Source organism: Megalobrama amblycephala, linkage group LG8 (genome assembly GCF_018812025.1).
Source record: "Megalobrama amblycephala isolate DHTTF-2021 linkage group LG8, ASM1881202v1, whole genome shotgun sequence".
In the NCBI taxonomy this organism is placed as follows: domain Eukaryota; kingdom Metazoa; phylum Chordata; class Actinopteri; order Cypriniformes; family Xenocyprididae; genus Megalobrama; species Megalobrama amblycephala.
In genome coordinates this window covers 31,863,024-31,886,549 of record NC_063051.1, presented here as the reverse complement: position 1 = coordinate 31,886,549, position 23,526 = coordinate 31,863,024, and the positions used below count along the sequence as shown (strand labels likewise).

The 23,526-nt window shown below is 36.2% G+C and overlaps 2 protein-coding genes across 2 annotated transcripts; one reads left to right on the top strand and one right to left on the bottom strand.

The window, feature by feature from the left end:
* The first annotated feature begins 131 nt into the window (after positions 1–131).
* On the top strand, positions 132–1,154 carry rprmb (reprimo, TP53 dependent G2 arrest mediator candidate b). Its single transcript, XM_048200567.1, has one exon. It carries the CDS (start codon positions 530–532, stop codon positions 845–847), a length of 318 nt encoding a protein of 105 aa, XP_048056524.1. The 5' UTR covers positions 132–529; the 3' UTR covers positions 848–1,154.
* Positions 1,155–5,316: 4,162 nt separating this feature from the next.
* Positions 5,317–21,847, bottom strand: arl6ip6 (ADP-ribosylation factor-like 6 interacting protein 6). Its single transcript, XM_048200566.1, is given in 5 exon segments — positions 5,317–8,525; positions 20,912–21,044; positions 21,132–21,185; positions 21,271–21,345; positions 21,348–21,847. Coding segments are annotated over 5 exon segments (543 nt in total). The 5' UTR covers positions 21,535–21,847; the 3' UTR covers positions 5,317–8,431.
* Between the last annotated feature and the right edge of the window lie 1,679 nt (positions 21,848–23,526).

Sequence of the window (23,526 nt, the reverse complement as noted above, 5' to 3'; positions counted from 1 at the left end):
AATGACTACTAACAAAGAAATAACTGATTAATAATAACAAGTGATTGACTGAATACACACTCCGCACTATTGAAATGAATATATTTTCTAATGAACAGAAGTGACTATTAAAAAATAAGTAGCCTAGTACTAGCATAGAGAAATATACTAGTTAGTTCAAAGAAATAATTGTTATGTGATTTAACTGTGGTTGGCAACAGTTAACTTTGTGCTTTAACTAGTTCAGACCTGCCTCAGTATCGTTTTCAGATCGTGTCAAAGGGGGCGCAATACGAGCGAAAGCCTGTGAGCGCCGCTCAACACTGAACTCCAGTCGCAGGGGATGATCGTGTGAGTTCTCAGGAGTCAGACCCCTGTTCTCTACACACCCTAATTACATCCACAACAGGTCCGAGAACAACCATCCTCTCTACTGCATGTCGGTCCATAACTTCTGTCAAGATCTCGTTTGCTCTTGTGACTTTAAAGAACTGAAGGAAACTTCAGCACCTGCTCCTCTCTTCCAGAGGACCCCAGAGTGCAGTGCGCAATGAATTCAACAGTTTTCAACGACACGGACAGTGCTTTGTTTTCCAACAGAAGCATCGAGAGCTTTCTTTCGTGTTGTAATCTGTCCTCAGTGGTGACGGACAGCGGGTTTGTGTCCGCGGCGCTGGACGAGCGCAGCGTGTTCATCATGCGCGCGGTGCAGATCGCGGTCATGTGCGTGCTCGCGCTCACCGTCGTCTTCGGCATCTTCTTTTTAGGCTGTAACTTGCTCATTAAGTCCGAGGGAATGATCAACTTTCTGGTCACGGACAGAAGACCGTCAAAGGACGTCGAAGCGGTCATCGTTGGATCGTACTAGTGCGTAAAAGTTTCATGGTTTGATGGGACGCAAGAAACGAAGAGAGGTTCTGCCCTGACGGTAGAAGAAACGGGCACACTGAAGTTATGATTCACTGTTTCCACTGGGAAAAGTGCAGTTTATGAGGAAAGTAAAGGTGAAAGTGTGCCCTGAGACCTGGTGGAAATTAATATAAAAGTGGAGAATCTCTCACATGGACCCACTTTAATGTTCATAATGCTTGTAGAACAAACTGCTTATTAATGTGGGTAAACAATGCATGCATTTTTAATAATGCATTTAAAGTTTAATAAAAATTTAATAATTTTGTACTGTTGCATTTCTTAAAGCTGGATATTGATGTGCATTTTGTGCAAAATTCAATTTCAGACGTATTTCTTCTACTACAGTATCTTCTACTGTTTATAAATTGTCCAGCAAAGCTGTCGTTTGCACTTATTTTAATTATAATTAGCATGTTTATGGAGGAATTATGGGGGAATTCTGTATTATGTTGAATTTAAAACAATAACCTTGTGGAACTTTATTAAAGTGACATAAATTTGAAACTGATAAATGTATAATGGATGTCACTGTGACCTTAAAAGTGTTTTTCTAATCATAATTATATAAAAGACAAGGACAAAATAACTGAATCATTATTACATTGTTGTCGTTTTTCGCAGAAGCAGATACTACATATGAGTGTGTGTGTGTAAGATGGAAAGGGGAATATGGACTAATACAGTTATGTTTCCTAGCCTTTGCAAATAATCTTGCAAAAAACAACAAAATCAGAACAACAGCGGTTCATCCCACCATATGGAATAAATGCTTCCAATTTCGCTCTTCCTTTTTTTACACCATAAGGTTCTTTAAAAGTTTTCTATATCCTAAAACGTCTGGTTTATTTCCAGATTTTTAATCCCATATACAGTGCGTAATGCGCTCCATGCCTCAGTAAACTTAACAAGACCCCACTCTTCTTTCAAATATTTCCTTAACATGAGAAAAAACCCGACCTATCTTATAGCAACAGCACAACTACACAATTCACTTAACTTAAACTAAGATGACATTGTTTAGTTTAGCGGCACACATCTGTACAGATCACCCTTACCTTAACCTTGTATGTCCAGAGCCGTGTTTGTGTACCTTAGGCATATTTTCACTCTACTACACACATCAGTGCGTCAAACAGCTGAGCAAATGATAAACAGCAGGATGAAAGTGTCATGAATGGGGCCAGCTCTCAGTTTTTGAGTTTTTACAGATCTCACATATCATATTAACTGCGTTCTGAAGTGTCCACAGTGCTCTTGAGATGACAAAACTCTTCTTGTCTGTTTGCAGGTCTGCACAAAACTATAATGGCCAGTCAAAAATAGCCCTAAAATAGTCCAATAGTTTGGGGAAGGGGAACCCAAGGCAACAGTGTAAAAATAGGCCAATTCTACAGGAATTGAGATATACTGTGTTAGTGACTTTAGTTTCAAAAGTGTCTGTTACTACAAAAAAAAAACATTAACAGAACAGTTGTGTATTCAATGTCAGTGTTATTCTAGTTTTTATTTTAGTTTTATTATAGTTTTATTAACATTTTGAATTACATTTTTTATATTTTTAGTTTTCATGTTATTTTTTTTTTGTTATTTTAGTTTTATTAACATTTTGAATTCGATTTTTTAAAAATATATTTAGTTGTTAATTTTATTTTTTAGTTATTTTAGTTTTTTAACATTCTTGAATTAGATTTTTTTATATTTTTAGTTTTCATGTTAATTTATTTTTTTAGTTTTATTAACATTTTGAATTAGATTTTTTATATATTTAGTTATGTTAATTTTATTTTTTAGTTATTATTTTAGTTTTTTAACATTTTTGAATTAGATTTTTTTATATTTTTAGTTTTCATGTTAATTTTAGTTTTTATTTTAGTTTTAACATTTTGAATTAGATTTTTTTATATATTTAGTTATGTTAATTTTATTTTTTAGTTATTATTTTAGGTTTTTTTAACATTCTTGAATTAGATTTTTTTATATATATTTTTAGTTTTCATGTTAATTTTAGTTTTAACATTTTGAATTTGATTTTATTTTTCATATTAATTTTAGTTGAATTTTTAGTAATTTTGTTATTTGTTTTTGTCATTTTATGACTTTTTTATATTGCTATTTAGGTTTAATTTTATTTATTTATTTTATTTCAATTTAATAATTTGAGTGCTTAAACTAATTTCAGTTTATTGGCAAGGCAACATTTCCAATTTAAGTTTTTCAACTAATATTTATATTTTATTTTAGCTTCATTCAAATTTTAAATAGTTTTAGTTAACAATAATAACGCTGTTCAGTGTTTTCAAAATCTTCTAAACATTAGGGGTGAATGTTCAGTAATAAATAATTGTTTTTTTTACACTAACAATCAATAGACAGTCTGAAATAGAATATTAAGTGGAGGCTAAACTTACTGTTCTGATTCTAAAATTTGGTTCACGGAGCTCTTCATGTGGAATCAGACCAAGGCTAACATCAGATATTTTTATCTCATTCTAGCCAGTATCCAAGCAACACACATTATCTCTGTTTTCATTCAGCTTGTCCAACTCCATATCCAACACAAAGCCAAAACGAGGCAGATTCTCGGCTATTGTTGATCGAAGAAATGTGCGCTCTCTCTCTCTTTGTTTGGTTTGGTTTTGTGATGGTGGAGTTCATGATGCAAAGACTGAGATGATTGCATTAAAGAAGTCGGGTCTAATGCCATCACCAGATCAGTGGGTAAAGAAAGACAGATGGAAAGCACTAAGCGAGGGGGAAAAGGCCAAACATCGAGCTGGCCCATTAACTGCCTTGATGGATTTGCAGACTAAAACTTGCAAGAGCATCTGCTGGTTTAATTTGTTCCATGGATTTGTCACCTTATACAAAGCAAGCCAAACTGACTGATATTAAAATTTTCAGCTCATGCAGTGTTGTTGACATGACACATTGCATCATTTCAAATACTGCAGCAAAACAGCATATTTTTAAGACAAAAGTTATTTTTTAATCCTTTTTATAAGTAGAGAAAATATTATTTTTTAAAAGCTGTTATTGAGGGCACATTAAATAAAAGCAGTGTTATTTTAGTTTTATTAATTATATAAGCTATTAGTTTTTAGTTTTCATGCCATTTTTAAGTAATTTCATTATGTGCTTTTGTCATTTTATTAGTTTTTTTTTTTTTTTTTAAATATAGCTATTTAGGTTAAAGTTATTTTTATTTCAGTTTTATTTTTTATTTCGGTTAATAATTTCAGCTTATTCAGTTTAGAAGCTCCGGATCCTATAGAAACAGTGCTTGATCCAGCCTGAAAAATAGTTTTTTGTCATGATTCGAGCATTTAGAAACAACATTTATGAGACAGCTGTTGTCAGATTTCATTGGTGATTTCAAGTATGAAATTTAATCGAAAGCTTGACAAACAGCTTCTGAGAGTTTGATGTTTCCCCATTTAAAGAGATAGGAGCTGCACGAGAAGCATTTCAAAGATGGCCGCCGAGTGAAATGACTTAAAGGGACTTTGCCAATACTAATATTTCTGTTTCTTTAGATTAAGTTTTTCAACTTTTATATTTTATTTTAGCTTTATTTCAATTAGTTTGTTAGCGATAATATTTCGGTTTTTATTTCAGTTAATAGTTTTAGTTCAATTTATTCAGTTTAATAGTATTATTAACTATAGCCTAATTATTAACTAAATATTTCTTTAGTTTAATATTTTCAACTAATACTTATATTTTATTTCAGCTTCATTGCAATGAGTTTTAGTTAATGACAATAACCCTGAAGTGATGTCACTGAATATTTCTCATTGGCCTGTATACAAATTCAAACATTTGTCAACACAGTCTTGCAGGCTAATTCATCATTCTACAAAAGCATATTAATAATAATCAATCACCGATATGGTTGTGATGGCATGCTATTCCATGAGTTTAAGCCCAGGGCTGGAACTTCATTACCTTTCTGAACTGCAGCACTGCTATTAGTTTGTATTGTGTATTTGCAGATGTCTTTTCCTTCTTTTTTTTTTTTGCTTTTGTCCTCGTACGAGTATCAGACAGATTAGGAGTCAATTTTGTTAGACACACAGCGAGCCGTGGGCGTAATTTTTTATTCTGTAGAATGATTACATGTCTCGCTGCCCTTTCGTGAAAACCAGCCTTGAGGGTGACAAGTGAAAAGGCATCATAGCGAATGCTTTCATATCGACTGCCACTCACATTCACGTCTGCACTCTGAACCGCTGCGCCCTTAGGCCTTAACTGAGATCTTTATAAGCGCTCGGCCACAAACTGCAAAACAGACGTTTCTATTAGTTTTTATGTCTTTGTGAATTGCAGCACATTATGATTTTATTTGGAGGCTTCCCCCCCCCCCATTTAGGCAAGCACAAATAGTGCTAGTGTGAAAAATGATAAACAAAGCAGAAAAACGAAACATTTTTTATTTAAACTGCAAATTTATTGCTTTTTGCATAAATAAATTCTTACAATATTCATTCTGCTAGCGTTATTTGACACAATATCCCACTTCTTGGGTAAGCAATGAATATTCCAGTGTTGTTTTTACATCCCTGATTATTTAAATGGCAGGAAAACAAGTAAGGAAATCAGTCAACCTCCAAGTCAGGTGGTTTCAGGATGGGATATTGTCTGTGACAGCTGTGCTGCACGACTGAATGTGTGTTTGGATTTGTTTACTTCAGACAGACCTTCACCTCAACAGAAACAGCATTAAAAGAGACACTTTAATCACCAAGTCATGCAAGAACAGGTTTTGTAAGGCTAAGAAACAAAAAACATGGAGAGTGTGCTCATGCATGCATACAATCATCTCTCTTTTACCTTAAAATACCCGACTAATGTAGGTGCAACAGGTGCTGAGATGGATAAATTACTTCTGGAAATGCTAAAATCCTCAAACAAGAATTAAAGGGTTAGTTCACCCAAAAATGAAAAAATTCATTAATTACCTTTCCTCATGTCGTACCAAAACCTTAAGACTTTCACTCCTCTTTCGAAACACAAATGAAGATATTTTAAATGAAATCTGAAAGATATCTGTCCCTCCATTGACAGTCCATGATGCAACTACCACTTTGTCGCTTCAAAAAGTTCATAAAGAGATCGTAAAAGTAATCCATATGAACCCAAAGTCCACATTTTCTGAAAAGACTCGATCACTTTATATAATGAAAGTTGCGTGGACTGTCAACAGAAGGACTGAAATCTCTCTGATTTCAGTAAAATATCTTCATTTATGTTTCAAAGATGAACAAAAGTGTTAAAGGCCCGTTCACACCAAGAACGATAACTATAAAGATAACGATAAAGATATAGTTCTGAAAATCGTTATAAATATAAAAGAATAGCACTGTCCACACCACAGCTATAACGATAACAATACAGAGAAATTATATCATTGGGATCACTTTCAGAATGATATTTTCCAGCTGCTGAACGATGAAACACTGACAGCCAATCAGAATCCATTCTATTTTAAAAGCTCGCGCATTTAAAATGACAGACGACATTGTGAGAAGTTAATCGCCGAGGTCAAGAAAAATCCACCAATGTTTGATAAGTCAAACCCCATTTTCAAGGATAATTTAAAGAAAATGTATGAATAAATATGAAAAACAATCGGTCATACCCTCGAATAAATGATGAGCAGTATTAATGTTGAGATCATTATGCCAGGCTAGCAAACAGTGTAACATAAAATTACCTCAGATATCCAGCGCTAGTTCTTGCTTCCTTTGAAGTTGCAGCGAAAAAGACTAGGTGTTGTTTTGATTCCGCTATATAGACTTTGTCAGCTAAATTGACTGTTAGATTAGATCGATTACACTAGCTATTCACTCAAAACATAGCATGCTGAGGACATCTGCTGGTTAAAGCCTGTAAATGCAACAAGAATTGCAAAAACACGTTGTACACACTTTGAAACCGCGGCGTGTGAGCTTAGAATAAACACACCGTTATTGTTTGTTAGCGTGGACGCAAATATAGTTATTATCATAGTTATCTTTATAGTTACCGTTCTTGGTGTGAACGGGCCTTTACGGGTTTGGAACGACATGAGGGTGAGTAAATGAAAACAGAATTTACATTTTTGGGTGAACTAACCTTTTAATGTCTATTTAAATGTGCTAAAACGAAGATGGAAATTTCTTGTAAAGGAAAACAAATTATAGGAACCACATACACTCACAGAGGCGGCAATACATTAATACTCCATTTATAAACGAGACAGACCAGTTCATAGCTGAAATGAGTCGCTACAGGGCCTGCTAATCTAATGAAGAAGAAAAAAGTAATCATGGCCTGGCAGAGTCTGCATCAAATAATTAAAGTCATAAATTAAATCCACACTTGTACACTCTCTGACCTTCTCCCAGGCTCTCAACAAAGCTTTAACACGGTCACTCTCCATCAACCACAAAACAGCTATTGTATTAATGATTTCCCCCATTAAAACGCTCAATAGAGCAGCAACTTCCAGCTTTAATAAAGCAAAACTGCAAAGGGACTCTAGTCTTTGCTAAGAGGAGGTCCTAAAAGGCACGTCCAATTTATTTAGAAAGTCTTAAATGCATTTACTGTACGTGTTGTCCTACTAAATGAATGACATCAAAAGGGCAAAAAGCAGATTTAATGCACTGCTATTGTAATGGTAAAAAGCTGCAGCAACAGGATTCTGTAATAAAAGCCTTTTATCAGACAAAATAACTAGGAAACAAAGAGACCCTGACAACCCTAATGCCATTTTACTGAAATGTAGTCCATTAAGAAAAAGTCAATGTGCGTTTATTGAATTTGTCAAATTAGCATATATTAAAATATGAGAAATCCTCTAAAAAAAAAAAAAAAAAATTGGACTTTGCAAGTGTGCCTCAAACGTCCTGAATAGTGAAGCCAAAACATTGATCACCCCCTGGTGGCAGGCTGCGGTATAGGTCATAAACCCCGCCCTCTCCATGTAATTGAATGGGACGTGAGCCAAACTAAAAAAATCCAATTACACTTCAAATACATGTTTTTCAAAGATGGTTTCTGTCATTTTAGGTAGTTCTTATCACGCTAAGAGTTTGTTTTTCCAATAAGTTTGGTTTTAGTTAGTTATTTGATGCTATAAAAATGGGATGTAATGTCACGATTGACAGCTGTTTGTGTCTGCTGAAGTGTGGGCGGGACCTTAATACCGCGGCTCTACCTCAGAATCCCTTTAGGCTCCGAATGACGTAATCAGTGCAAGATGTCAACAGGACATTTTGGCTTCATTTTTCTACAGTGGAAGGAAGTGGAGACACATTGTCCATCTTTTTTTAGTCTGTGTACTTATTGTTTTATTCAGTGTCTTAACGACTGAGAAATTTAAATGTAATAAAGTTTTAAAACTAGTATTCAATTTTTAGTTTTTGTTCATTTTTTTTTTTTATATTAGTAACATTATTTGACGGTTCCTGCTGCCATTAAACTTGGAATTGCCTCCTGATAATTGCGAGTTAAATGACAGTCGAGGTCTCCGCAGATGGGCGGTAGTTGAGGAGCATCAGTTGAGATACCACATAAAAGTGAGAGCAGCCACTATTCCATTGAGTATTGCCATACTGTAGCCCATGTGGAAAGAGTGTCCGGTCATTCTTCTGCAAAAACAAAACACAAAACATCCAAATGGCATTAGTCCACAGCATGACTAGAACAAAAATCGTAATTGTTGATTAATGTCCTTCGGTACCAAGTCGGTACTGAAATTTTAAAAAATGTGACGATACCAGCATTTCTCCATAGCATTTTAAGCGCTGTTGAGTGGATTCTTAAAGGGTTAGTTCACCCAAAAATGAAAATTCTGTCATTGATTTCTCACCCTCATGTCGTTCCACACCTGTAAGACCTTCATTCATCTTCAGAACACAAATTAAGATATTTTTTATATAATCCAATGGCTCAGTGAGGCCTCCATTGACAGCAAGATAATGTACTCTTTCAATGCCCAGAAAGCTACTAAAGACAAATTTAAAACCGTTCATGTGCTTGCAGTGGTTCAACCTTAATATTATGAAGAGACGGGAATGTTTTTGTGTTCCCAAAAAAAAACTAAATAAGGACTTTATTCAACAATATCTAGTGATGGGCGATTTCAAAACACTGCTTCATGAAGCTTTGAAGCTTTATGAATCTTTTGTTTAAAATCAGCGGTTCGGAGCGTGTATCAAATTGCCAAAGTCACGCCCCCCAGTGGTGAGCCACTGAAATTTCGAAACACTTATGAAGTAACAAAGCCTTGTTTACTGAAATCATGTGACTTTGGCAGTTTGATACACGCTCGGAACCAGTGATTCGAAACAAAAGATTCGTAAAGCGTTGTAAAATGAATAAAATCGTTCTTTTGTTTTTTTGGCGCACAAAAGTATTCTCGTCGCTTCATAACATTAAGGTTGAACTGTTTTAAATATATCTTTAGTAGCTTTCTGGGCATTTGAAAGTGTTAATTATCTTGCTGTCAATGGAGGCCTCACTGAGCCATCAGATTTCATCAAAAATATCTTAATTTGTGTTCCGAAGATTAACGAAGGTCTTACGGGTGTGGAACGACATGAGGATGAGTGATTAATGACAGAAATTTAATTTTTGGGTGAACTAACCCTTCAAACACCTATGATTGGCCATTGTGTTCACGTGCTCAACAGATATGTCTGTGATTGGCTACAATGATCAACGCTTCAAAAACATGTTGTAAATAGACATCTTTGACGCTCTTCACTCAGCGCTTGATGTTAATGGTTTGTTGCGAATCCAAAATAACCTCTTAAATTCTTGTAACAATTCACACATATTTTGTGAAAAATACTCAACTGTTGCAAAAAAGCAAGTGTCTTTAACTATAATGTACCAGCATTTAAAAATACCTGCATGTAATTATAGCTGTAATTAAATCTGTAAGTCCTGACCCACCCTTAAACCTATGCCACCAAACCAGTCCCTAACCTTACCCATATCCCACCTCAATAGCAGCAATAATGTTTTGCAATACAACTTGAACACAAAAGTACATTGTACCAAATTATTGTTTTTTTAATATAAGTAAATAGTAGTTTTGTGACCAAAAGCACAAAATAGAAATCTCTGAAGCAACAGAAGTAGACCTAAATCAACAACTTCCAATCGTAAAAGCTGTAATCATAATCTAAATTATTTATCTGATCAATTGTTTAGCTACATGATGTACTACCCCTTTTACTTTACTACTCAATCGGTCTGTTACTCTCCAGAGGTGTGTGACTCTAATGCAGGAAGTTTAAAAGCACACGGAACAAACAAAACTGAGGACCATGTATGGAATATGGACAAGGGTATTGATCATAACAGCTGGCCATTACTCTACTCTAGTAAGTGCAGAGGCCCATAAAAATCCCATTATGAGGCATCCAAATGTCCCATGTTAACCACTGCCATGAGTTCTCTTTAATGGCTGATTTGAAGTGTTTTAGAGTAGCAGGTTCAGGAGCGCAGATCTGCACTAAACTGGTCAATGACGACGTTCATTGTTTTATTACTCTGTTCAAGAATACAATAAAAATGCAATTAGATATTTTTTGGGGTGGGGTTAGAGGTCAACTGTCCTGATATCATAATAATCTTAAGAAATTTGAATTTTGAAAGAAATCTGGTATTAATATTATTATTATCATCTTCATTATCATTATCATTATCATTAGTAGTAGTATTAGTATTACCCATGCAGACCCTTGTGTCAAGGTCAACAAGTCTTATAACATTTATGCCTGCAAGGTTAGCTCAGGCTGTAAAATTCCATGTAGTCCAAGTACACAAAAATGTAATGATTTTTATGATATGATTAAATTAATTTGTTTAAAAACAACCTCCTTGAATGTATTTTAGAAAAGGAAGGAATGTTACTTTCTACTTCCCACATGACATTTTTATGCCATTAAATTGAAAGTTTCTTGAAAATGAAAAAGTTTTCCCCAAAAGATATGACACCAACATGAATAGAAACAGTACATATCTGAGAACTTGGCACATGTAGCTAGTAGACCAGTTCTGATGCTCACGTGTCCACTGTTGGCGCTTTCGGCGGTGGACAGGGGTCAGCATGGGCACCCTGACTGGTCTGCAGCTATGCAGCCCCATACGCAACAAACTGATGCACTGTGTATTCTGACACCTTTCTATCAGAACCAGCATTAACTTCTTGAGCAATTTGAGCTACAGTAGCTCGTCTGTTGGATCGGACCACACGGGCCAGCCTTTGCTCCCCACGTGCATCAATGAACCTTGCGCCAATGACCCTGTCGCTGGTTCACCACTGTTCCTTCCTTGGTCCACTTTTGATAGATACTGACCACTGCAGAGCGGGAACACCCCACAAGAGCTGCAGTTTTGGAGATGCTCTGACCCATTTGTCTAGCCATCACAATTTGGTCCTTGTCAAACTCACTCAAATCCTTACGCTTGTCCATTTTTCCTGGTTCTAATGCCACGTTCCAGGCAGCCCATAACCCGTGTTTTTCCAACCTTCTACCTGTGAAAGTGCACTGCAACGGCAGTCAAACCCATGACTTCCCACCCGTGAACTCGTACTAGATCGATGTACTCCCAGTTCCGCGCTCTGACGTCACATAACCCGCGAAACAACAATGACAGCTCCTACGGATGCGGTGTTTATGCAAGTGCACGGTAAAATAACGTAAAATAAATGGTATAACAGCTTCTCTTGTCTTATGCGCTGTTTTTCCTCCTCTGTTTCCCTCAAATAAGCAAGGAGTAAGCACCTTTGGTGATAGAAATAATTGTAAATGAGCATAATGCTGGTTTGTTTACACTCAGGCAGTTTGGCATTACTTTCCTGGAACGCTACAAAGTCGTGAGTCGTGATTTAAAGTCGTGACTTACGGGCTCAAAAACCTGCCTGGAACGCAGCATAACACATCAACTTTGAGGACAAAATGTTCTTTTGCTGCCTAATATATCCCATCCACTAACAGGTGCCGTGATGAAGAGATAATCACTTCACCTGTCAGTTGTCATAATGTTATGCCTGATCGGTGTATATACACCCATCATGTGTGTTTTCACTCCTTGGTTATTTCTGAATTACATCCACTGGACTAAATGACCATGACATATTAATTTTCACTGCAACAGATACGTCTCAACCAGGCATATCACATGCTCAGACAGGGCCGTATCAGCTTGTGCCTGTTAAATCTTTTTCTCAAAAAGTCAGAAAACATTAAGGTTCATCTATCCTAAAGACACAACAGACTTAAACGACACACTTTAGACAGACAGCAGCCTTGACATGGAACATTAGGGAGCCAGACATTTCCCAACATATCAATGGGAAAAACAGTTTAGGACAGACTATAATTAAGGCCATCCATTCAGACAATTTACGGATGTGAGATCTAATCACGACTAAAAATCCAAAGCACCGAAAGAGACTAAACTAATTTCTATTAGCCAGTTAATTCACCAAATCAATTGTTGTGTCGTGAACTCCCTGGACCTCACCTACAACGGAAGCAGATAATGTAAAGCTTATCTGCTGAAGACAGAGCCACAAACAACTGACTGCGACCATATGCACCCAATGATTGAAAGGTTGCGTTTCTATGGAAACAAAGTGACGAGAGCATTATACTAATATGCGTGTGCATATCTGGAAACAACGGAGGAAAGCTTCCGCTATCATCCAAGTCATTTGAGGATAATGCAAGAGGCTAATTGCTAGAGCAGTGCTGCGACACACAGTGAAAACAGACATGGAGAATGCCAATGGGACAGGTTGTGTGTCTACCACTGCTGTTTTGTGGTGGAGAACTGGAGCTATGCAAGCGTGAAGGAACAAGCAGACCCAGTCACAGTTCTGTGGGGGTCAGTCAATACCACCCCATCCGGCTGCTAGCTGGTCGATAGCCTGTTTGCGTTCTGAGCCGGCTGTGTAAGTTGGGTTTAGGACAGACATCGTGAGAGCACCGCTGCGTGATTAGATAACCAACTCGCTCGGCGATGGAGTGACCCTGGGTTTTATCGCCAAGCCTCCAGACACAATCAATAACGTTCCTCCCAAACAGCCAATCAGAAACTGGCTTATAGATTCATAAATTGGAGCACAGCCTTAAACTCAAGTGCAAACTCAAAGTTAGCAGAGGAGACACGTTTCAGCTGGCTTCAAATGGGTCTTTTTATCATCACAAATGAATGAGAAGCTCAGGGGTGCCATCCAGCATGAATTAATTATAGTTGAAAAACAACTTCAAAGAGCTCTGCTACAAACTTTGTTCCATAATATGACAGGTTGCATCATTTTAAGTTAAGTTTTGGTCACTATTCAATATTCAATATATGATGTTATCATTTGAGTGTCCTCTGAAGACTTTCAAAGCTTAGGTCTTCTAATGACTGGATCATTAAATCCAAATTGAGGTAATTTCAAAGTATATTAATTCTGCAAACGGCAACAGTTTGTCACGGCATTCCCACTGTACACACGTGCCTCCCCCTCGTACCTTGTGTACACAAAGCTCCCGGTAATAAATGTCAGAAGTACTAAGGTCACTGGAAATAAAACTGAATTCACAGTCTGATGGGCTAACGGCAATTCCTCAAACCCTCCAAACACTTCCTTATTTATTCGTGGGTAAACCACTGAGGAAGTATGACTAATGCTCTATATCTCCCTACACCTACGCTCATTATTTTACCTCAGTGTCATTTGGTTTTCTTACTAACCATAGAGATGAAAGAGTTTCTGGGGTTTCACCAGATCCAGTGTGCACCCAGCCTCATCTACTAAGATTACAGATGACGCCAACAATGGATGGACTTAAAAGACTGACATTATATTGTTCTTATATTGCAGTCACTACAATCACAACTTATATTTATTGCCTTAATAATGCATTGAAAGATAGCATAATTTTGGCTGTCTAACTGAAAACATGACTTGTACTATCTTAAAAACACTACATAAGTTTTGCCGCTAGAGGACGCTTATTCAAAACAACAACAAAGGTGTAGATTGATGATTGATGTTCTTGGATGAGCTAATGTATTCAAGTTTTATTAACATTACTGTGGTGTGAAGCATTTTACGTTGCCGTTTTCATAATGCGTATATGCCGCAGTCATCCGCTGCTGCTCCTATATTTACGATTAAAGTTGTGTTCACTTTCTGCCTCCTTTCTTGAACTTTGTTATAATTACGTTTGATCCCTTAAATTCACATTATTTTATTTTATCCTAATGAAATGGCCGACTTGTGTTGCTAAATGGCATGCAATTAACTGTAAAATATATTCTATGGTGGAAATAATGCTGTATTTGGTATAGTACAAAAAAAGCCATTTTTATTGATCAAAAATCAACACAAACAATACACTTACAAAACAAATTTCAACTGCTAGGGAGAGATATGCACAATATTATAACAATACTTTAAAGAGTGTACATGCTTTTTGTTTCTTCGAAGGCAAATAAAGCTTTCTATGATTATGCTATTTTAGCTACTTGACAAAAGAAGAGTTGCCTCTGAGGCACGGTATATTACATCTTGTGAAAGAGGGCATAATAGTGCCCTTTACCCAACCTCTGGGCTTGTCCATATTTAACCCAACTTGGGTTGTTTTTAACCCAGCATTTTTTAGAGTGTGACAAAAGAAGAGTTGCCTCTGAGGCACGGTACAAACATGTTACTCGTGTTAAACCAAGAATACAAGAAATTCAAACAATAAGACTAACTGTGTTGAGATATACAATAATATGTTTTCTGTTGATAAAGATATCCAAACAGTTGCTAACCCCATCTAATAAAACACATAATATATTCAAACGTCTTTGGTGTTTCAATGGTTTCTACGAAAGCAAAACCGGAAATCGAGAGCAACGCAACCATGACATCGTTAACAGGTGGTTAACTGGTTAAATTTGTCGATTTCTCTGGATTTAAACATTGTTGGAAACATCTGGGATAATGTAAGTACACAAGTCACCAAAATATATACATTTTTTGATATTTTAATAAAAAAAAAAAAAAAATCATACATATTGTGCCTTTTAAGGGGCGGTCACATTACTAAAACTTTGGCGAAGGTCCACTGTATATTGTCAATGGTGTAGTGATGTATGAATCACAGCATTCTGTTGTTAAACTTGGCGAATTCATGTGATCAACTTGAACCAATTATGCGGAAATATACTTCTGAGTTTTCCAATCACGGAAACCCATTGAATTGACTATTTCGGCCATGAAATTTTGCAGAACAATGGCAAATATGACCGCACATTTAGAGCAATGTATTATTTTCATATGTCATTATTTTGAGCCTAGAGAAGGCTTCAGATGAGCCTGGTTCCTTTCCAGGTTTTTCCAACACCTCACCACTAATGGAGTTTTTTTCTTGACCCTGTCGCCTGTGACTGCTCTCTGGGGCTCAAAGACATTAAAAGATATTTTGTAATTTAATGCAAGATTCCCTGTTCATTAGGGCCAAATTACATTGTATCACTGAAATGTGCATCTTCTGTTTCATTGAAATATTTCTTGGGAAAAAAAAAAGGATAGATCTGTTAACTCTAAAAAGGTCTAAAATATCTAAAGAGTGCTGTCCATTTTCATTCATCTCAAATGCAGCTGCTTGACTGGTTGGTGTATGCAACCTTGGCAGTACACAAACTGCATGATGTTATTTCTTTTCTCAAGCACACTCAGTTCCAGAGCCATGATTGCCTTGTAACTAATTACTCTAGAGAAACAGGAAAATAACATCCTATCTAGGCATGCATCAATATTAAAGCTGATCATTATTTTCATGTTAAGGGAAGATAACTAATAAATGGTCTAAATTAAAATTCTATACTGTTTTCTCTAAGTAATAATAATAATAATAATAATAATAAATACTAATGCATTTCGAAATGGATTTTCAAACAAGATTTAGATGTATTGAGGAAAATTCAGATTTGATGTGTCCATACTGGGAACAAAAAGTTCCATAAACCTTGATGGAGTGAGAAAGCTCGCTTTGGTGCTCTGATATGTAGGTCTTGCTGAGTTGGTTGTGGGATTCTTACTGTGGTTAACATTTCCTGTTAACAGCTCAGACATAAGTAACAAAAGGGGACACAGTCACGAAGGTCTGCCTTACCATTACTAGGAAACTGAATTAATCTACAAAACAGAGGACTGAAGTTGGGTTAGTTCACCCAAAATTGAAAATTCTGTCATTATTTACTCACCCTGATTTTGTTCCAAATCCATCAGACTTTCATTTATCTTTGAAACACAAATGAAGATATTTTTAATGAAACCTGAGAGGTTTCAGTCCCTCCACTGAAAACTTTGATGCTTTTGAAAACTTTTGAAAACCCCAAAACTTTGACGCTTCAAAAAGTTTGTAAAAAAAATTCATATAGATCGAATGGTTTAATCCAAGTCTTCTGCAGAGACACTTAGGAAGCTAAACTGTACTTGCTTGACAAGCAAGAACAAATCTCATTGGTTCTTGCAGAGGCTCAAACGTGCTTGGTTGACATGGGAGAAAAAAAAAAAAACTCATTGGTTCTCACGTGACAAACGATTGCGGTTGAGCTTTGTTTACCATTTGATGTGCTCTAGGTCTGGGTGTGGTGAATGTTCACTCTGAAGAGCCCTTGAAGTGGGGACTTTGGAGAGAGCAGGGTGTCATAATGAAGCTGCTTGGAACGCATTTGGCGAAGGGAGCGATGAAAGACCACGTAACTTCCTCATTAGCTTCACGTGGAATGTTACCACGACAAAAGTAATTCTTAATACTGCTGTTAATATGACATATACAAATAAATTTACATTTATAATGAAGTCAAATTCTCCAAATCTGTTCGCCAAGTATTTGATTAAATTTCATATTTGAAATCACCAATTAAATTAACTCTCATAAATGTTGTTTATAAATGCTCAAATCATGACAAAAAACTGCATTTTTCAGGCTGGATCAAGCTAATGCGCATGCGCAGTCCTAAGTGAGCATCTCTATAGGATTCGCATCTGACTGTTTCTATAGGAACCGGAGCTTCAGTGATGCGATGACTTTACCAAACGGCGATTGGCTCATATTTAGACGGTGGAACCTATTACGCGATATTGTGCGTTGCACTTTCTCCCATTCATAATCATAATACGAGTGCAGCATCTTTCTACTGTATATAAAGTCTTTACCAGCGCATGATCCCTTCGCTAATAGACTTATGGAAGGGCTCTTCTTGAAGTGATTCAGTTGTTCACTTTCGTTTGGAAAGCCCCTACAAATGGCGTCCCCTTCCCGGGTGAAAACAAACCATTTGGACTTCACCCTATATGTGAATAAAATCCTAAATTAAATCAGTTCATCATATAAAAGCAATTGTGTCTCTTCAGAAGACTTAGATGAAACTTGATTAATATAGATTTTTTTCTACTCTCTTTATGAACTTTTTGAAGTGTCATGGTTTTAGTTGTATGGACTTGTAACAGATTTTTGGGTGAACTAACCCTTTAAGAATAATATAAAGTTTTGACCGCTTCAGAAAGCCAGCTAAGTAAATGTCAATGACTTCGGAAAGAGCAATACTAAAAAGTTCAGTCAAATTCCCCTCCTCCCTCTCTTCTCCAAGAGCATTAGAAGTTGTGGTAAAGGACATTTAGACATATTTGATGGGGCTTGGAGCCACATGAAATCCCTGCAGACCAATTCTGGGACAGTTTTTGAATGTTCCGCTTGGTGCAAGTATTCAGGTCTGAAGATGAAAAGCAATTACAGGAAAATTGCTTTTCTGTTCTCCTCTGAGTCTGTGCTCTCACCCGGGCGAGTCGAACCAGCACAAAGTGATAGGAACAATTTTCAATTTTACCAGCTGACAAGCTTCTTAGGCACTGACAGCTAAAAACAAAATAGGAAAATTGGGTGAATAACCTCAGACCAGAGGAACAGCCTTGATAACATGTTCTTATAACTCTTCTACTCTACACTACTGAACAGGACCAGCCATGAAAAACAGCCACTTGTAGAGACAATCAGACATCAGGCTGTGTGAAATAAATGAATACTGCTCACAAGATCAGTAGGATGACTTTTGCAAGTGCTGCGGCAGTAAATTAACTCACTACCATCATGAGTCTAGACTTTCAGCCTAAAATGAGGCTTTGAGTTTCTCTCGTTGAATGAACTTTTCATTTCTAAAAAGTTTCTTCTGATTTCATTGGTGTGGACCCCCACAAAAACTACACCCTTCTGCTTTTGAACAGAAACATACTTAGCACCATTTACAAAATTTCAGCTTGAATCTTTTGGAAAAGGGAAATTATGTGTTTCTTGAAACTGAAGGTTTGCCACACAGACAGTCAATAGCCTTGTTTCCACTGTCGAGCCAAAAGCTAGCATGCCAAAAGCAAGCGGGCCTCATCGGGGCTTCCTCAGAGCCAATGGCCAGGGTTTTTTGGCCTGCTTTGGACCAAGTCATTTGGCGGGCCAAAAAACCCTGGCCATTGGCTCCTCAAGGCTAACTGGGCCTTGAGGAGTGGTTATAAACAGAGGCGGAGTTTACCTGAGTCAGGAGAAGGTCAACACTGCTGCTCATTTCCCATGTTATTATATCAGGCTACCAGCTAACTTCAACATTTAAGACATTTAAAACAATTTTTAGCTAAAAACTCACTTTCAGACACCAGCGAGTGTTTGAAATAACTTCCTTGCATTCCGATGGGGATTCTGATCACCGTATGAGGCAGAAATACATTTATATGTGATGCTGAAGGCTACTATATTAAAAAAAACATATGCTTATGGAAAATACCAGAGACTGCTTGAAGAACTTAGACAAATCATATATGATTATAATCATTTCATGTTTTATCGGTCTCTTCCCTCGGTCTCTTCCCTGTGCCTTTATTGATACCGGACTATAATGCATCCGCATACGTGTCATAAATAACATGCATTTCGGTTAAGTTGTGTAACTCATAACTCGTGTTTTCTTCTTGTGAGCTCCCTCTGTTGCTCTGACTGAAAGGATAATGTATAATGAGACAGGAGAGATCTCTCAAACCTCCTCAGACAGCATAATTTCTTGGAAAATTAATAGAAATGCTTGCTCATTCTAAGGAAATGTGACGTCTTAATGGAGATGTTTTTTGCTTTCCTATGATTGAAAATGAATGGAAGCAGGTGCAACCGAATAGGTACGTGTTCTCTCTTTATGTGAAATGGTAAATATCAGTTTGAGTCAGCATGATTGATGTGCACTCCTGACACAAATTAATAAATGTCACTGTAACATTTTATATTGTAAAACATTGGTTAAATATCAATGCTTGAAACTTAAAGGGGTGGTTCATTATGATTTCACTTTTTTAACTTTAGTTAGTGTGTAATGTTGCTGCTAGAGCACAAACAGTATCTGCAAAGTTACGACGCTCAAAGTTCAATGCAAAGGAAGATATTTTCTTTTAAAGAATTCTCTGTTTAAGGACTACAACAAACGGCTGGTAGGGACTACAACGAGCTTCTTTATGGATTAGTGACATCACTAACCCTAAAATTTACATAAATCCCACCCCCGTGAACACACAACAAAGGGGTGAGGCCATGTTATTGCAATACAGTATGTAACACAAATGCAATAGCATGTCATAAAAGCAAGATGCCAACATAAATTATAACCATAATTAAACTAAACTATACCTGTTCTATCTTCATGCAGCATATATTCTCTGGCTCTGTAGGATCTTACAACAGTTCCCACATGAGCGATTTATAGATTATCATGACAGAATATGCAATCAATAACTTTAAGATAGTTAACTCCACATCAGCTACATAAATTCACCAACTAACCATTCAGAAACGTCCTGTTGCATTCTACATGTTGTCACTTCTTCTTGAGTCTCTCCATCATTGTCCGACTTCGGTTTAAACATAAAAGGCTGAACAGTTTCTGACATTTTCAGTGAGTCTTGGTGAACCGGCGCTGCTAACACTAATGTTATGTGCTAACACAGGCTCTTGAAACTCCGCCCTCTGCTTAGGAGCAGCAGCTCATTTGCATTTAAAGGGACACACAAAAACGAAGCGTTTTTGCTCACCCTCAAAAAATGACAAATTTAGCATGCTATAAAAAATGATCTGTGGGGTATTTTGAGCTGAAACTTCACATGCATGCTCTGGGGACATCAGAGACTTATTTTACATCTTGTAAAAATTGCATTATACCATCCCTTTAAGTCTTTAAGTAAAGACCAAACGTTCACTTCCATCATGCTCATTTTGCGATTTAGTTAGTCTTCAGTCAGCTGGTGAAATGATGGGGTCGGGTAACGGGTTAAGGGCGGGTTTTAGTGAAGCGCTGCAGGGCTATAGTGAACCTACACCTACAATGTACCACAGTCTTATTTTAATATATGTGACCCTGGACCACAAAACCAGTCATAATTTGCACAGGTATATTTGTAGCAATAGCCTACATTACATTGTATGGGCAAAATTATCGATTTTTCTTTTATGCCAAAAATTATTAGGATATTAAGTAAAGATCATGTTCCATGAAGATATTTTGTAAATTTCCTACTGTAAATATATCAAAATTTTATTTTTGTGAGTGGATATGCATTGCTAAGGACTTCATTTGGACAACTTTAAAGGTGATTTTCTCAATATTTTGATTTTTTTGCACCCAGATATCAAATAGTTGAATCTCGACCAAATATTGTCCTAACAAACCAAATATCAATGGAAAACTTATTTATTCAGCTTTCAGATGATATATAAATCTTAATTTAAAAAAAAACTGACTGCTTTTGTGGTCCAGGTTCACATATAAAAATTTAATTTTATCTTGACCAATAAAAAAAAATGTTCATGATATGGTCTTCAATCAATATATATTGGGAACTGAAGCATTTACCAGAAATTTGACACATTGTGTAACATGATTGTGCTTTAGAGAATATGTTTTGGTGATTTAATTGTACAAATAATATGATAAACAGGCTTACTTGAGTCTGGCTGAAGAAAGAGGAGTTGGAGGGAACATTCCTGGCTCAAAGGAGTCAAAGTAGGTTAGAGTCCAGGAGAAACTGCAACACAAAACTCCAGCCACAGAAGACAGGACCAAAATACTCCAAAAACCTGCAGGGGGAAAAATTATATTACCAATGTTTTTTATGCATGCATCTAATATCGGTTTGTTAATATGTAGCTACAATTTGGACCTACCCAGGAGTCTCACTTCTGATCCATCTTCAGTGGTTATCCTTTCTGCTCTTAAATCTACAGATCAAATAATTATTAATCATTTATGCACATGCTGAACTTCAAGAGAAGGATTCCAATAAATAGATATGGAAGTGTATACCTTTTAATACGATGTACAAGAATGAGATCAGCACAGCGATGAATGAGACGATGACTATGCTGCAGAGCACAGAGAATACCGAGCGGGCCACAGGTGAGTGTCTCTCCAGAGCCGCGGCCGTGCGGGGAGCCGCCCAGGCGTTACCCTGCGCTTCACGCCGCTCTCATCCGAAGTGTTGCTTATTCCTGTTAATGCAGTATTATCTTCATCTTCAGAATAAATGTCTAAAGACGGGACATCGTTATCTCTGGCAGACCGCACCATGGTCGCCAGGAGAAAAGTTTCTAAAGTTGAAATTGTTGATTAGTGAGTCACATCCTGCGTCTTTTGTTTGCGCGTTTCCGTTTCCTAGACAACACGGAAAAGTTAGCTAATAATAGTTAGCGCGCTACTTAATCCTACTTTTCATAATATTAATTACACTCGATTTGTATGTTGCATGTTAAATACTTTTTATACAATTCAACGACAAATACAATTGATTTAAAGGGGATTTCGATGAACACAATGCGTATTAATTTGAATATTATCAAATGGTGAAGAGTTTCAAAACATCGCGGTTTGTGCTTCCGTATTTGTGAAGCACCGCCTTTACTGACGTGTTGTCCAATCATAATTGACAATCAATGCAATACGACCATACGATTGGATGCAATGAACGTCATTCAAGAAAGTTACCCATCACATGAATTATGTGATTAAAAAACTATTTTAATTCAGACCGGTAGGTGATAAATATAAGTCTGCGTGACTAAAACATTAAAATTCTTGTTTTATTGCTTCCAGAAAAAAATAACGTAAATTTAAAAAAAAAATAGTTAAAATAATCAAATAAATCAGCAAATAAATAAATAATGCATCTAACGAAATATTTTCCAAATAATGTTGACATTTATAATATAATTTTTTCACAATATAAATTAGGCCTTTACACAATAAACTAAATAGATGCTTTTAAAATTTTAGGATGGGGTCATTTTTATGCCCAGGTGAAATAAATAGTGTTTTTGAACCATACATGTAGTATACTGTATAAATTATAGTATTTACAACACTTCTACAGCATACTGTAGTAGTGAACTGATAAATTGAACACTTGATGAACACTTGATGAACATCATGAACACTTGACAAACACAGAACACACAACACTATTACACTTTATTTACTTAAAACACTTATTTATATCTCAATTTGCACACATAATTGTACATAGGCTACAATTGTCTATAATATATATTGTCTTTTGCTTTTTTTCTACTTTTTTTTATCTTGTAAATTTGTATATTATTATTTTATTCTTTTTATTATGTGTCTTGTCTTGTCGCTGTTACTCTGTTGCACTGTGGAGCTTCTGTCACTAAAACAAATTCCTAGTATGTGTAAACAACATACCTGGCAATAAAGCTCTTTCTGATTCTGATTCTGATTCTGATTTCTGAATTGTTATGAACACTGTAGTATACTTTAGTTTTTACTACAGTAAACTGTATATTGTAATATAATATACCCTAAAGTTGTAGAAAACTTACAATATTGGGTAATTTGCTTATATTACTGTAGTTGTTATATTATCACAGCAACTATAGAATTACCACAATGAATTAATTCAAGTACTTTACTATAGTATGGTTCAAAAACACTATAGTATTTTTTCACCTGGGTGACGACGATCATATTTTGGGGGTCGGTGGTATCTGAAAGATTGAAAATCCCTGTGTTAAATGACTAATTACTAATTCTGAGTAATTTTTGAGTAATGTTCAGTGTCTCTAAGCACTTGTCTATTATATTAATTTCTTGTTTTTTCAGTTCTTTCATGGAACAGTTCTTCAGCACTCCTAAAGCTTCTGACAGTGGCAGTTGGGAGGTCTGCCCACTCGTTCTCTGTAGCGTGAGGAGCTGCCAACTATGATCTTTCTCCTCTTTACTTCTGCATCATGGACTGGTCCCCAACCTGGTGTGATGTCCATTAGAAGATAGTATCCCACTGTGACCTGGTGGAATAGGTGGAATGATTCACCTATTGCATAATTTAATATTCTTCATGTACATTAATTTTTAATAGAGAAAGGAAAGCATTGTTTATCACATATTTGAAAATAAGGGTCTAAGTTTCAGTGTTGATGTATTTCACTATTGGCTACACTCTTAAAAATAAAGCTTTTTTAGTTCTGTGAAGAACTTTTAACATCTAATAGAAACTTTCCATTCCACAAAAGTTTCTTTATAGAGGAAAAAGGTTCTTTTTAAATG

Coding starts and splice junctions, on each gene's coding strand:
- rprmb (XM_048200567.1), top strand. CDS start 530: ATGAATTCAACAGTTTTCAACGACACGGACAGTGCTTTGTTTTCCAAC.